The sequence below is a fragment of the Megascapheus bottae genome, chromosome 22 (assembly GCF_031878675.1).
Source record: "Megascapheus bottae isolate mThoBot1 chromosome 22, mThoBot2.hap1, whole genome shotgun sequence".
Classification (NCBI taxonomy): domain Eukaryota; kingdom Metazoa; phylum Chordata; class Mammalia; order Rodentia; family Geomyidae; genus Megascapheus; species Megascapheus bottae.
This window is the reverse complement of record NC_143530.1, coordinates 10,786,716-10,799,273: the sequence shown is the minus strand read 5'-3', so window position 1 is coordinate 10,799,273 and position 12,558 is coordinate 10,786,716. Positions and strand designations below refer to the sequence as shown.

The 12,558-nt window shown below is 47.7% G+C and overlaps 1 protein-coding gene across 2 annotated transcripts in view; it reads left to right on the top strand.

The window, feature by feature from the left end:
* Cmtr1 (cap methyltransferase 1) overlaps positions 1-12,558 on the top strand; it is a 47,312-nt gene that overhangs the window by 33,488 nt on the left and 1,266 nt on the right. For both annotated transcript variants that reach the window (XM_090355750.1, XM_090355751.1), the window contains exons 14-23: positions 4,864-4,920; positions 5,579-5,636; positions 6,036-6,104; positions 6,893-7,024; positions 8,063-8,185; positions 8,799-8,890; positions 9,414-9,482; positions 10,499-10,546; positions 11,217-11,329; positions 11,984-12,092. In XM_090355750.1, the coding sequence (XP_090211876.1) occupies positions 4,864-4,920; positions 5,579-5,636; positions 6,036-6,104; positions 6,893-7,024; positions 8,063-8,185; positions 8,799-8,890; positions 9,414-9,482; positions 10,499-10,546; positions 11,217-11,329; positions 11,984-12,092 (870 nt within the window). The remainder of the gene's footprint in view (positions 1-4,863; positions 4,921-5,578; positions 5,637-6,035; positions 6,105-6,892; positions 7,025-8,062; positions 8,186-8,798; positions 8,891-9,413; positions 9,483-10,498; positions 10,547-11,216; positions 11,330-11,983; positions 12,093-12,558) is intronic.

Sequence of the window (12,558 nt, the reverse complement as noted above, 5' to 3'; positions counted from 1 at the left end):
TTTCACCTTTGAGCTCTGTTGCTGCTAGTGCTGTGAGAACTGGTATGCAGGCATCAGTTGGAGTCCCTGCTTTGGGAGCTTCTGGGTTATGTGGTGTTTGTTTTGAGTAATGCTGTGCTGCAGTTTCCCCACTTTCTGGCTAGCACTCGTCATTCTCCTTTGTGGTGTTCTGATAATGGCCATCCTGATGGGCCCAGTGTGGTTTTGATTTGTCTTTCCCTAGTAACTAGTGATAGTTGAACATTTTTTCATGTGCTTATGGATTATTTTTTTGAAGAAATGTCTGCTCAAGGCCTTTGTGTACTTTTTAAGCAGTTTTCTTTTTTTATTGTTGACTTCTCACTGTGTGCTTTTGCACAGAAGTGTTTATTAATATTGCCAGGCACGGTTGCTTATGCCTGTAATCCTAGCTACTCAGGAGGCTGAGATCTGAGGATCACCATTCAAAGCCAGCCCAGGCACTAAAATCCGTAACACTTATCTCCAGTTAACCACCAGAAAACTGGAAGTGGCACTGTGACTCAAGGGGTAGGGCAGTAGCCTTGAGCTGAAAAGCTCAGAGACAATGTCCAGGCCCAGAGTTCAAGTCCCACAGCCGACAGAAGTATTTAATACTTATGAAGCTTAGTTTGCCCATTGCGTGAGCTTTTGTTGTTATATCCGGGAAATCGTTGCTAAACCCAATGTTATAAACCCCTTTCCCTCTGTTTTCCTCTAAGAGTTTTATATTTTACCCATATATTTAGGTCTTTGATTCGTTTTGAGTTTTGGGGTTTCTTTGGTACTGCTGTGGGGTTTGAATTCAAGGACTTGAGCTTTTGCTTGTGTTAGTCACTCAAGGCTAGTTGTGCTGTTTCTTGAGCCACACATCCACTTTTGACTTTTTGCTGTTTTTTTGAGGATAGAGTCTCTTAGATTTAAGTGCTAAGATGCTTGAAACCTTAATCCTCAGATCTCAGTCTACTGAATAGCTTGGATTAGAAGGTGAGCCACCAGTGTCCAGTCTAATTTTGAGTTAGTTTTATATGTAGTGGTAAAGGTCTAATTTAACTCTTTTGCAGTAGATACCCAATTTTCCCTAGCACCATTTGTTGAAAAGACTGTGCTTTGCCAATGAATTGTCTTGTTACACTTGTAAAAATCATTTGATCCATATATATGAGGATTTGTTTCTAGGCTTTCCATTCTGCCTCTGTTGGAGTGTCTGTTTTTATGCTGGTTTCACACTGTTTTTGATTACTGTTATTTTGAAAGTAAGTTTTGAAATCAAGAAGTTTGAATTTTCCAACTTTGCTTGTCATTTTCAAGATTGTTCTATGCTGGGAATAGTGGCTCGAGCTTGTAATTCTAGTTATTTGGGAGGCAGAAATTGGAGATTTTGATTCAAGGCCAGTCTGGGTACAAAGAAATTTGTGAAAATAACCAGTGTAAAAAGGATCTGGAAAGGCCGGGAGTTTGACCTAGTGGTAGAGTGCTTGCCTAGCATGCACGAAGACCAGGGTTTGATTCCTCGGTACCACATACATAGAAAAAAGCCAGAAGTGGTGCTGAGGCTTAGGTAGTAGAGCTCTAGCCTTGAGAAAGTCCAAGGACAGTGCTCAGGCCCTGAGCTCAAGCCCAAGACTGGTTTAAAAAAAAAAAAAAAAAGGGTTTGGAGCCAGGTGCCAGTGGCTCACAACTATAATCCCAGCTATTCAGGTGGCTGAGATCTGAGAATCATGGTTCGAAGTCAACCTGGGCAGAAAAGTCCCCTTGAAACTCTTATCTCCAGTTAGCCCCTCAGAAACCATAAGTGGAGCTGTGGCTTCTAGAGTGCTAGCCTTGAGCAAAAAAGCCTAGGGACAACATCTAGTGTGTGACCAGCCAGGGGGGTGAAAAAAGTCAGCTGGAGATGTCAGCAAGGCCTTGAGTTAAATTCTAGTACTTCCCTCTTTCTACCCAAAAATAGTTTTACCTACTTGGGGGGATCCTCTGAAACATCTAGGCAAGTGCTCTACTATGCAGCTACATCCCTAGCCCTAACCGGCCTTTAAAATTTTTCCCAGACTTGTCTCAAATTCCTTACCTTAGCCTCCAAACAGCTGGGACTACTGTGCTCCATGCTTGCCTTGTTTCATATGAATATTACATGTCTGCAAAAACCGCCATTGGAATTTTAACAGGGATTGCATTGAATCTGTAAATTATTTTGAGTTGTATTGCTGTCTAAATGGTCTTCCAGTCCTAGAATGTAGGTATTTCCATTTACTTTTGTCTTCTTTAATTTCTTTTAATTCAGGTTTTTGTTATCTTTAAGTAGCTGTACAAAGGAGTTTCACTTTTAACGTGTGAATTATGCAGGCACTGCATCTAGATCAGTGGCAGCCCTTTCATCATTCTCCCTCCATCCAACACAGCTCTGCCATCTCTCAAGTTATCCTGGCTCCACTGTCACATATGTACATTATTGAGTATTATTGTATTTGCCCACTATTTTTTTTTTCTTGTTTTGCCAGTCCTGAGGCTTGAACTCAGGGCTTGGGTACTGTCCTTGGGCTTTCTCATGGCTAGTGCTCTACCACTTGAGCCACAGCATCACTTCCAGTTTTCTACTGGTTAATTGGAGATTAGAGTCTCACAGTCTTTAGTGCCTGGGCTGGCTTTGAACTGTGTTCTTCAAATCTCAGCTTCCTGAGATTTGAATCTTAGCGAGGATTACAGGCATGAGCCACTATTCTTATTCTTTAATTTCTCTCTTGTATTTCTCAGGGTAAAGTCTTTACAATTTGGTTTAACTCATTAAATATTTTATTCTTTTTGATATTATTGTGTATTATTTTCTTTATTTCCTTTGTTATTATTATTTATTGTTGGTGTACAGGATACTTATGACTAATTTTTGTCATGATATTATGTCTTGAAAGTTGCCTAAGTCATTCAATAGTTACAAGTAAATCATTACTTATATTTTTGTAGAATTTTCAGGATTTTCTCATTCTTGTCACCTATGAAGTAAAATACTTTTACTTATATTTTTGTAACTTAGATACCTACAAGCTTTAATTTTGATTATGGAATTCAGTTTATCAGTTTTTCTTTTGGGTAATGATTTGTTTTTGCTCCAGAGTTTCCTTATACAAATCACATAACCTGTACTCTCCAAGTGCTGGGATTACAGGTGTGCATCACCACACTGGCCTTGTTTTTAGTATACACCGACATATTTACCACTTCAGTGTTCCTCATTCCTTCCTTCTGAGCCAGGTTTCTGTTTGTAGTCATTTCCCTTATTTCCCTTAAGCTAAGAATGTCTTTTGTAGTGCACGTCTGCTAGAGACTTAGTTCTTCATCTTTTGTTTATTAAAAATTATTATTTTCCTTCCATTTTTGAATTGTTTTATTGGATGTAGAATGTGAAGTTGACATTTCTCTAAAAAACCACATTCCATTTTTAAAGACTTTATTCTGTGTTTTCTGTTTTGTTCCTATGAGAAGTCCGTCTTATCCTTACTTTATCCTTTTTTTAAACAACTGTAGGGTTTTTTTTCCCCCTTTTGCCAGTCCTGAGGCTTGAACTCAGGGCCTCAGCACTGTCCTTGGGTTTTCTTTTCTTTTTTTTTTTTTCTTTTTTTTTGCCAGTCCTGGGCTTGAGCTCAGGGCCTGAACACTGTCGTTGGATTTTCTCAAGGCTAGAGCTCTACCACTTGAGCCTCAGCACCACTTCTGGCTTTTATCTATGTATGTGGTACCGAGGAATCGAACCTGGGTCTTCATGCATGCTAGGCAAGCACTTTAACCACTAGGCCAAACTCCCGGCCCTTGGGTTTTCTTAAGGCCAGAACTCTACCACTTGAGCCAAAGCACCACTCCTAGCTTTTTCTATATATGTGGTATCCAGGAATCAAAGGAATCAAACCCTTCGTGCATGCTGGGCAAGCACTCTACCACTAGGCCAAAGTTTTGTTTTTGTTTTTTGTCTTTTTTTGTTACCAGGGATCAAACCCAGGACATTAGACTTGCTAAGCAATCGATTTGCCACTGAGTTAATCCCATCCCTTTTTGTCCTCATTATTTCCTGGTTGTCATTTGTGTTTTGTTGATCTTGATAAAGTGTCATGTTGCTTTCTTTGTGTCTATTCTGCTTAAGGTTCACTGACCTTGGAATTATGAATGGATCTCCTTCATGATGTCATGATCTCATTTATAATCATTATCTTGTCAGTACTTGTCCCATTTTTACTACTACTACTACTACTACTATTATTATTATTATTATTATCATCATCATCATTATTTTGCCAATCCTGGAGCTTGAACTCAGGGCCTGGGTACCATCTTTGGATTTTCTCAAGGCTAGCCTTCTACCTTTTGAGCCACAGCACCACTTCAGCTTTTTCTGTGTATGTCGTACTGAGGAATCAAACCCAGGGCTTTGTGCATGCTAGGTGAGCACTCTACCACTAGCCTATATTCTGGCTCTGTCACATAAACCATGCCTCTAGTCTGGCGTTTTGCTGGTTCACTGGAAATGGGAATCTTACAGACTTTTATTTGCCTAGGCTGGCTTTAACCGCCATCCTTTAGGTCTCAGCCTCTTGAATAGCCAGGATTATGGGAATGAGCCACTAGTGCCCATCCTGTGCTTTCAGAGTCTTTTAAGGTTCAGGTGAGAATTTATTTATTTATTTATTTATTTATTTATTGGGATCTATGTGCCTGGGGATTTGACCAGTTCTGCTGTGCTCTCAGCCAGTCCTCTTTTGTCTCTCACCTTCCTCGAATATAAATGAGCACTGCTCTGTTTAGACTTCTCTGTGTTGATGCCACTTGTCTTTCTCAGCAGTCTTTCTGAATTCAACTTTTTTTTTTTTTCCTCCCTCCTAGCCACTGTAGTCTGCAGATAAAAGCCCTGGCCAAAATCCATGCCTTTGTTCAAGACTCGTGAGTATTGCCCACTTTTCAGAACTCACTTCTTTCAAAGGCAGATCTTTCAAAGGCTCCTCCCCATGTGCCTTTCATTATTTTGCTTAAACTCACTCTTGTACCTCATGCTCTGTCTCTGTGGTCTGCGAAAGATGGCAGAGAAGCCCTCCTGATGGTGCCCTCCCAGACTTGACATTGTCTGCAGCTAATGAGAGTAACTGGGAAGAAGGTACAGGGAAGTTAGGAAGTACCCAGAGGCTGTGCGTGGACCTGCACAGGTGGAACACATGTGTTGAGGTACACAGAGCAGAGAGTGAGCTAGAGAAAACACAGGACTAGCCAGGAACTCCTGAGCTGGCTTAACCCAGCCCTGGGAGATACTAGCCTAGTGACATCTGCCAGGGCAGGGTTAGCATATGCTGAATGGCTCCAACAGAGCTACACAGAGGGCCTGGCTGGGGGTGGGGGGTCTAGGATTGGGAGACAGTCTCCTTCCTTCCCATGAGTGGAAGGGGAGATAGTCTAACTGCACGAATTGTGGACATTCAGAAGAGCCATTGCACAGGCACTTGTGCATTCATTTGTGCCTGTTCCCCCACTGTGCAACCCAGGGAGCACAGGGGCCCACTGCCGGACCTTGTAGAAGTCTCATCACCTTCTGGTTTGCTTCCCTCAGGACCTTGAGTGAGCCTCGGCAAGCAGAGATCCGGAAAGAATGCCTCAGACTGTGGGATGTGAGTTTCCCCAGCCAGGGTTGCTGCAGGCAGGGAAACTGTAGCTTGTCACTTCAGTCTTCTTGCCTACCTGAAAACAACAGCGCCCAGAGTGTGTTGTATTGTTTCAGCTCTGTTGGGAACTGGCTCCTGCCCTCACTGCCAGTTTGGCCTGCAGCTGGGTCAGCAGGGGTGGTGGGCAAGATTTCACCTGGGTAACAAAAGCAATTCAAAAAGCCCCTGGGAAAAGTGGCTTTGGGGTGTGCTGCCACAGGAAGCAGCGGGTTACACGCCCCACCTCCCTTTCCAGCCCCCTTTCCTGCATGGCATGTCCTCTCCCCCAGGTTGGACCTGCCCCTCGCCCTCACACCTGGGCAGCAGGGCACTTGGAAGTCAAAGCCCTTGATTCTCTCCTTTCAGATCCCGGACCAGGCTCGAGTTGCTCCTTCTTCCTCAGACCCCAAATCCAAGTTCTTTGAGTTGATTCAGGTAACTCTGGCTTGAGCAATAAGTTGGAGGCTTGAGTGTAAAAGTGTTGGACACTCAGATGCCCAGCCTCCAGGAGGCTGTAGGCACTCTCCGCCTGGGCTCCTGAAGCGTGACACCCTACAGATTCCTGTCTGAGGTGTGCTTGTGCTGGCATTCCTTTTGAGCAGAGAGGGTTCTGACCAGCCTGCCCTGACCCTTGCAGGCCTTGTGGGATTTGCCTGTGGAGATGTGGAGTGTTGGCAGAGCGATCCAGAGGAGCCCGCTTTGGAGCTGGGCTCATCCCAGGGGTCCTGGCATGTTCTTGGTGAACTACACATCAGAGACCTTTGGCCTGCTTTTCTTTTTTACTACCAACCTCCTGCTTCTTGTGGTACTGAATTTGTGGGTGTCCGGGACAGAATGAGGCTCAAGATGGCCCTACAATAATGTTGTGCACAATTTTTGAATGGGATAGAGCGATCATGTCTCTCTGCTCCCAAACCAACTGGAGAATCCTTGCTTTCAGGCAGCATTTATATTCCAGTGACATTTCCTCATGTCTCTGGTAGATCGATTTGTAGTTGGGACTCAGTGTTCTTTTCTTTCCCAGCCTTTCCTAATAGGTCCTAGAGGAATACTCCAAACAGATGGAAATAGAGCCCATTTAGTGCTTGGCTAGGTGAAGAAGCAGGCGTAGGGGAATGTGTTTGCGAGAGCAAGTGCTCCCCGCCTGCCTGGCTGGCTCACAGGGGTGTGGACTGCCGGGCCCTCCCGTAGTCCTGTGGTGTTTCCTCTTGCCCACACTGCAGGGCACTGAGATTGACATCTTCAGCTACAAGCCCACAATGCTCACCTCCAAAACCCTGGAGAGGATCCGGCCTGTGCTTGACTACCGCTGCATGGTGTCTGGCAGTGAGCAGAAGTTCCTCCTTGGCCTGGGGGTAAGTCTGCAGTGCCCTCTCTCTGGTGTGCTGTGCTGGCACCAAGGAGCTGGGGCTTACTTTAGAGAAGCATTTCTTTTCCTTCTTTCTTTTCTTTCTTTCATTTAGCCTATTTTTATTGTTATACAGGTGCCAAACAGTAGCTCTGTTTCTGTCTCTGCATTCACCAAATAGCACTCGTTCATTTACCTCATTTATTCACATGTTTTTCAACCCTGCCTCGCTCAGGGGACTGCTGTGGTGTTTTTTGAGATGCAGAACTTTCCAGGCCAGTAGCTGGGTCAGCAGACTCATCTGGATAAACCTATGCAGCAGCCAGTTAACTTTTCTACCCTGCCACCACCCTGTGCTCTTTCCTGCTTTGCAGTGACATCCCTCTCCTTCCCTGGGCCCCTGGAAGCTAAAGGGAGGGGAGGGGAGAGCCAGGGAATGTCCTGCATCTCATCTAACTCATAGCATCACTGCTCTTTCACATGTGCAGTCTCCTTCCACAGTCACTTCTGTGTCCTCACACTCTTTTTCTCCTTTTACTTTCTCCTCTTCCTTAACATATATCAAGCTGGAATATTTTTGAGGGACCATGGACTAAGGTTGTTTGAGAAGTTCCCCTAGGTCTGTTTTTTGTTTGTTTGTTTGTTTTTGTCATAGGGCTGGAACTCTGGGCCTAGGTGTTGTTCCTGAGCTCTTCAGCTCAAGGCTAGCACTCTACCACTCGAGCTATAATGCCACTTCTGGTTTTCTGATGGTTAATTGGAGATAAGAGTCTCATGGACTTTCTGGCCTCAGGCTGCCTTTGAACCAACATCCTCAGTTCTCAGCCTCTTGAGTAGCTAGGATTACAGATGTGAGCCATCAGACCGTTTTCTACCCACAGGTCTGAGCCCAATCACCTTACTTTCTGCAGAGGCAGCAGAGAGAAGTTTAACAAACTTTCTATCCTAGACATCTGCCATTTCCCAGCTGGTAGCTGCCAAGTAAAAGCCCTTGAGAACTGGCCTCTCACCTCTAGCCCATGCTCACCCTGTGTTTTGCCTATAGAAGTCCCAGATCTATACGTGGGATGGCCGCCAGTCAGACCGCTGGGTGAAACTAGACCTGAAGACAGAGCTACCTCGGGACACCCTGCTCTCAGTGGAAATCGTGCATGAGTTGAAAGGGGAGGTCAGTGCTGCCTCCCTCTGTTTACTTGTTAGTTGTGGGGCTGGAGTGGGGACACTGGGCACTGCTGAAACCTGGCTGGCACTAGACCTCCCAGTCCAAGGCTGGGAAAGGTTTGCTGATGATTCCTTCTTGAGTAGTTGCCCTGAGCCAGGTAGGAAGAATGACTTCAGATGTGCCACAGGTGACTGTGGTCAGCTTGGTACATCCAGGGCTCTGGATGTGAGCCATTTCTAGCAGCTAGTTTAGGTGTTTTTGGTTTTTTACTATCAGAAATCCTCTGAGAAAGAAGAGGCCTGCTAGAGAGCCTGCTCTTTCCTGGGGTATTTGAGCTGTAGGGACAGCATTCAGCACATTGGGAGCAGATGGCCTGGAGTAAACAGGTGGCCTGGAGTAAAAGCCTGGTCTGGTTGGGGCAGTGTGGCAGGCAGTAGCCTGGCCGGCTTTGAGTTTCCTGGGGGTTCAAAGCTACAGATTGTCCCCTATTCAGAAGTCCAGTGTGGTGTTTAGGATCAGCCAGGAAGGAAACAAGGAAAGCTCTGCGGCTAAGGGCCCTTCCCTTCCCCATGAGCCACATGGCAGAGTAGGCAGTGTTGGCAGTGTTCTGTCCTCCTAGGGGAAGGCCCAGCGGAAGATCAGCGCCATCCACATTCTTGACGTCCTCGTGCTGAACGGCAGTGATGTTCGAGAGCAGCACTTCAACCAACGGTCTGACCCAGGCCCCAGCAGAGGAGGATGGGGTGGAGGCGGGGCTCTGGGCAGCCACTTCCTTAGGCTCTGCCCCTGGCCGCCTCTGCTGACCATGTTCTGAGTTTCCCTTCCCACACACCGGCTGATCCCAAGTACAGGATTAAAAATGGGGAGTGGGCAAATTGCCACAGCTGGTCCTCTGGAGGGCCGCTCAGTTCCTGGGTGGCCCTGTTTAAGTTGGTGCCTCTGGTACGGGGTGACAGTGAAGAGGACTCTTAAAGCTCTCGTGGAAATGACTCAATGGAAGCCACCTGGGGACATCCAGCAAGACACAGTGAAATTGGAGCCTGGGATGCAGAGAGGGGAGGGCATGTGAAGTGGCATAGAATGGGCAGGGTGGGCCTCTGGGGGACATGGTGCCACTTGGGACAGTTTTGTGCAGGTTCATGTCCCCTTACTAGGACTGTGGAAATTTCTCAGGGCCCGGGTGCTGGGAAAGGCCTCTAAGGGCTGCCTCTAAGGGACTCTGTTTGGATTCTAGAATTCAGCTTGCTGAGAAATTTGTGAAAGCTGTGTCCAAGCCCAGTCGCCCGGACATGAATCCCATCAGGTGAGTGTGTGGTCCCATGTCCTGTCCAGTCACCTCTCCCCCCTCCACCTGCTTCTCCTAACCCCAGGGGCATAGGAGAGCTCAGCAGCTTGGGTGGATCAGGCAGGCTCGGTGCTAGAAATGATGTCTTTGATGAATGATTAGTTTGGAGGTCTTACGCTTTTACCCTAGACTATGTTGTATCTGGTGTGGTGTGCAGACTTCCACAGGTAGATTCATTCTGGGGGGCAAGGTACCCCTTTAAGACGTACGTGCTTCTGAACACTCCTTCTGGTGCCCCCATTCTCACTTGTATATTGGTAGCATATCAACCTGGCCTTAGATTTTTCTTTTTTTGTCACATAAGAACAGGGAATGGGAGTTGGATTATGAGAAGAGAAGAATAGATGGGCTTCAAGCCTGGGGAGAGGCCTGGGTTTGTGGTCATTTTAGGTAGTGTGAAGGTCAGATGTGGAAGAGAGGAGGGGAGAAGAATAGCCAGGGAGAAAACAGATGGAAAACAGATTTCTACAGTTATTACTAAGAAGTAATAACTGCTAAGCCCTGCCCTGAGGCTGCATGTCACTAGAGACTGTGGTATCTATTTATACCAAAATTATTGTTATTCATTTGAATGTAAATCTACCTAAAATTAAACCCAGCATTGAGAATGTGCTTCTTAGATGTCCTGTGAAAGTCTTGAAGCAAGCTCTGTTTGCACAGGGTGATACCTGGGCCGCCTCCATTGTTGCTTGCTGGGTGGGTCTCTGAGCACCTCTCCCAGGAGCAAGTCCAGAGACAGGTTCAGATTTGGGGATCAGGCATGGAGCCAGAGCCCGATCCTTGGTCCTGGCCTTTCACCCCATCTTTAGGACCACTGCCTTGCGGCAGGCCTGAGGAGCTAGGTGACCTTGCTGGGCTGGTAGTTTCAGCGAAGACTTGAGGCTGAGGGTGAGAGCAGATAAGACACCTCCTGCCACCTGTTCCCTGGATGAATGGGTCCTCAAGAACTCATGTCTCCCCCTCTCCCTGCACAGGGTGAAGGAGGTCTACAGGCTGGAGGAGATGGAGAAGATTTTTGTCAGGTGATTTGAGGGGAAGTGGGAGGGGGCATGGCTGTCAGGGTTTACTCTTAATTCCACTGTGGTGGGGAGGAGAGTTGGCCCTGGTGCCCCCTCAACCCCCTCGCCCATGTGGCCCAGAGCCCTGGCCATAAGCTGACTCAGCATCTAACGGGAGCAGGCAAGGCAGGTGCATTGGGCAGAAATACAAGGTCATTGATGCTCTAATGGTTACGATTGTCCCTGCAAGGGGCAGAGTGGTGAGCAGCTTGAGATGCTATAAATCCAGCTCACAGTGCCAAGAGAGAAATTGAGCCTGGAGGGGGCAAAGGGGCATAAATATGGCTCTGGACTCTTTGCAGCATGGGGTGCTAAAACCAAGAGTCTTGTGTGGCCACAGCAATGCCATGGGTGATAGACTAAAGACCCAGTGACAGGCATGGTCTCAGGTATCCCCCATACCAGATTACTTTTCACTTTCTGTCTCTACTTCTTGGCTTGAGGTGTAAGCCAAGCACGGCCAGACTGTCCCTGTGTCGCTTAGAGCAATTCCCTTAAGTCTGTGCGTCCATTTCTTCTGTCAAACCAAGACAGAGCACTGTGGTCGGTAAAAATGTGACATTAGCCAGATGGTGCTGGATCTTCTCTCTCACTGTCCCTTCACTCCTGTGTGCACACTGCTTGGGGAAATCAGGTTAGAAATGAAGATCATCAAGGGCTCCAGCGGCACACCAAGGCTCAGCTACACAGGGCGGGACGACCGGCACTTCGTGCCCACAGGCCTCTACATCGTCAGGACTGTGAACGGTGGGTGATGAGTGGCTGCCTCCCATGCCCTCCCCTTCCCAGCCAGGCTGGTTGGCCCAGACCCTGCCAGAGCCAGTGCTCTCTGGGCTCTCTACTGAGGTGGGCAGAGCCAAGCTGGCACTTTCCTGAGGAGCATGTCATGGGCACTGTGTGTCTTGGGTCTCTTCTATTCTTCCCAGGGGAGGGGGTTGGTAGGGGAGGTGAGCTTGTAGGCAGAGCCTGTGTGGTGCTCTCGGCAGGCGGCAGCAGGTCCAGGAAGACAAGCTTAGTCGCTGTTCCCTGTGGCCCTCATGGGTGGAGACACTGAGGAGTCGTCCTCCTCATGGCTGTTCCCTGCCTTGCCGGGTTCCCCTTTTTTTTTTTTTTTTTTTTGCCAGTCCTGGGCTTGAGCTCAGGGCCTGAGCACTGTCCTTGGACTTTCTCAAGGTTAGAGCTCTACCACTTGAGCCTCAGCACCACTTCCGGCTTTTTCTAAGTATGTGATACCGAGGAATCGAACCAGGGTCTTCGTGCATGCTAGGCAAGCACTTTAACCACTAGGCCAAACTCCCGGCCGCCGGTTCCCTTTCTGCGGGGTGGGCTTGCCCGCTTTTTGCTCAGCCCCTGGATCGTGCGTCCTTCATCCTTCCTGAGCTCTTATCTTCCTCCTCACAGAGCCATGGACTATGGCATTCAGCAAAAGCTCCAAGAGGAAGTTCTTCTACAACAAGAAAACCAGGATATCCACCTTCGACCTCCCGGCAGACTCCATTGCCCCATTTCAGTGAGTAGCTCCCCCGAGCCAGCCCTCCTGGGTCCACCCATAGCCGAATCGGAAATCCCTGGACCTGCCTGCTAGGAAGTGTGGTGTCCTGGGCTGAAGGGCCCACAGAGCAGCCGCTGCTCATGTGACATCTGACACTGATCTGGGGGTGGGATATGTCGAGGGTCCCTGCCCTGTCCAGCTGTGTCAGGAGCAGCATCTGTTTGCCAGGTTGCTAGTCACAGGTTTTGATGGCAGCTCCAGTGTGCCTAACATGAGCCACAGACCTTTGCTGGTCACCACACTAAGGCTGCTCTGGGGTAAACGGGTGGACGGTAAACGAGGGCTCCCAGGACACATGTGTTGTCTGTTGGATGCAGTTAGCTCTAGCAGTTGGTTGGGGAATGTAGGTTCCGGGAGGAACTGGAGAAATATGGGGCTTGCACAGAAGACCCTCGTCTGCAGTCATAGACCTCCCCACCGCATA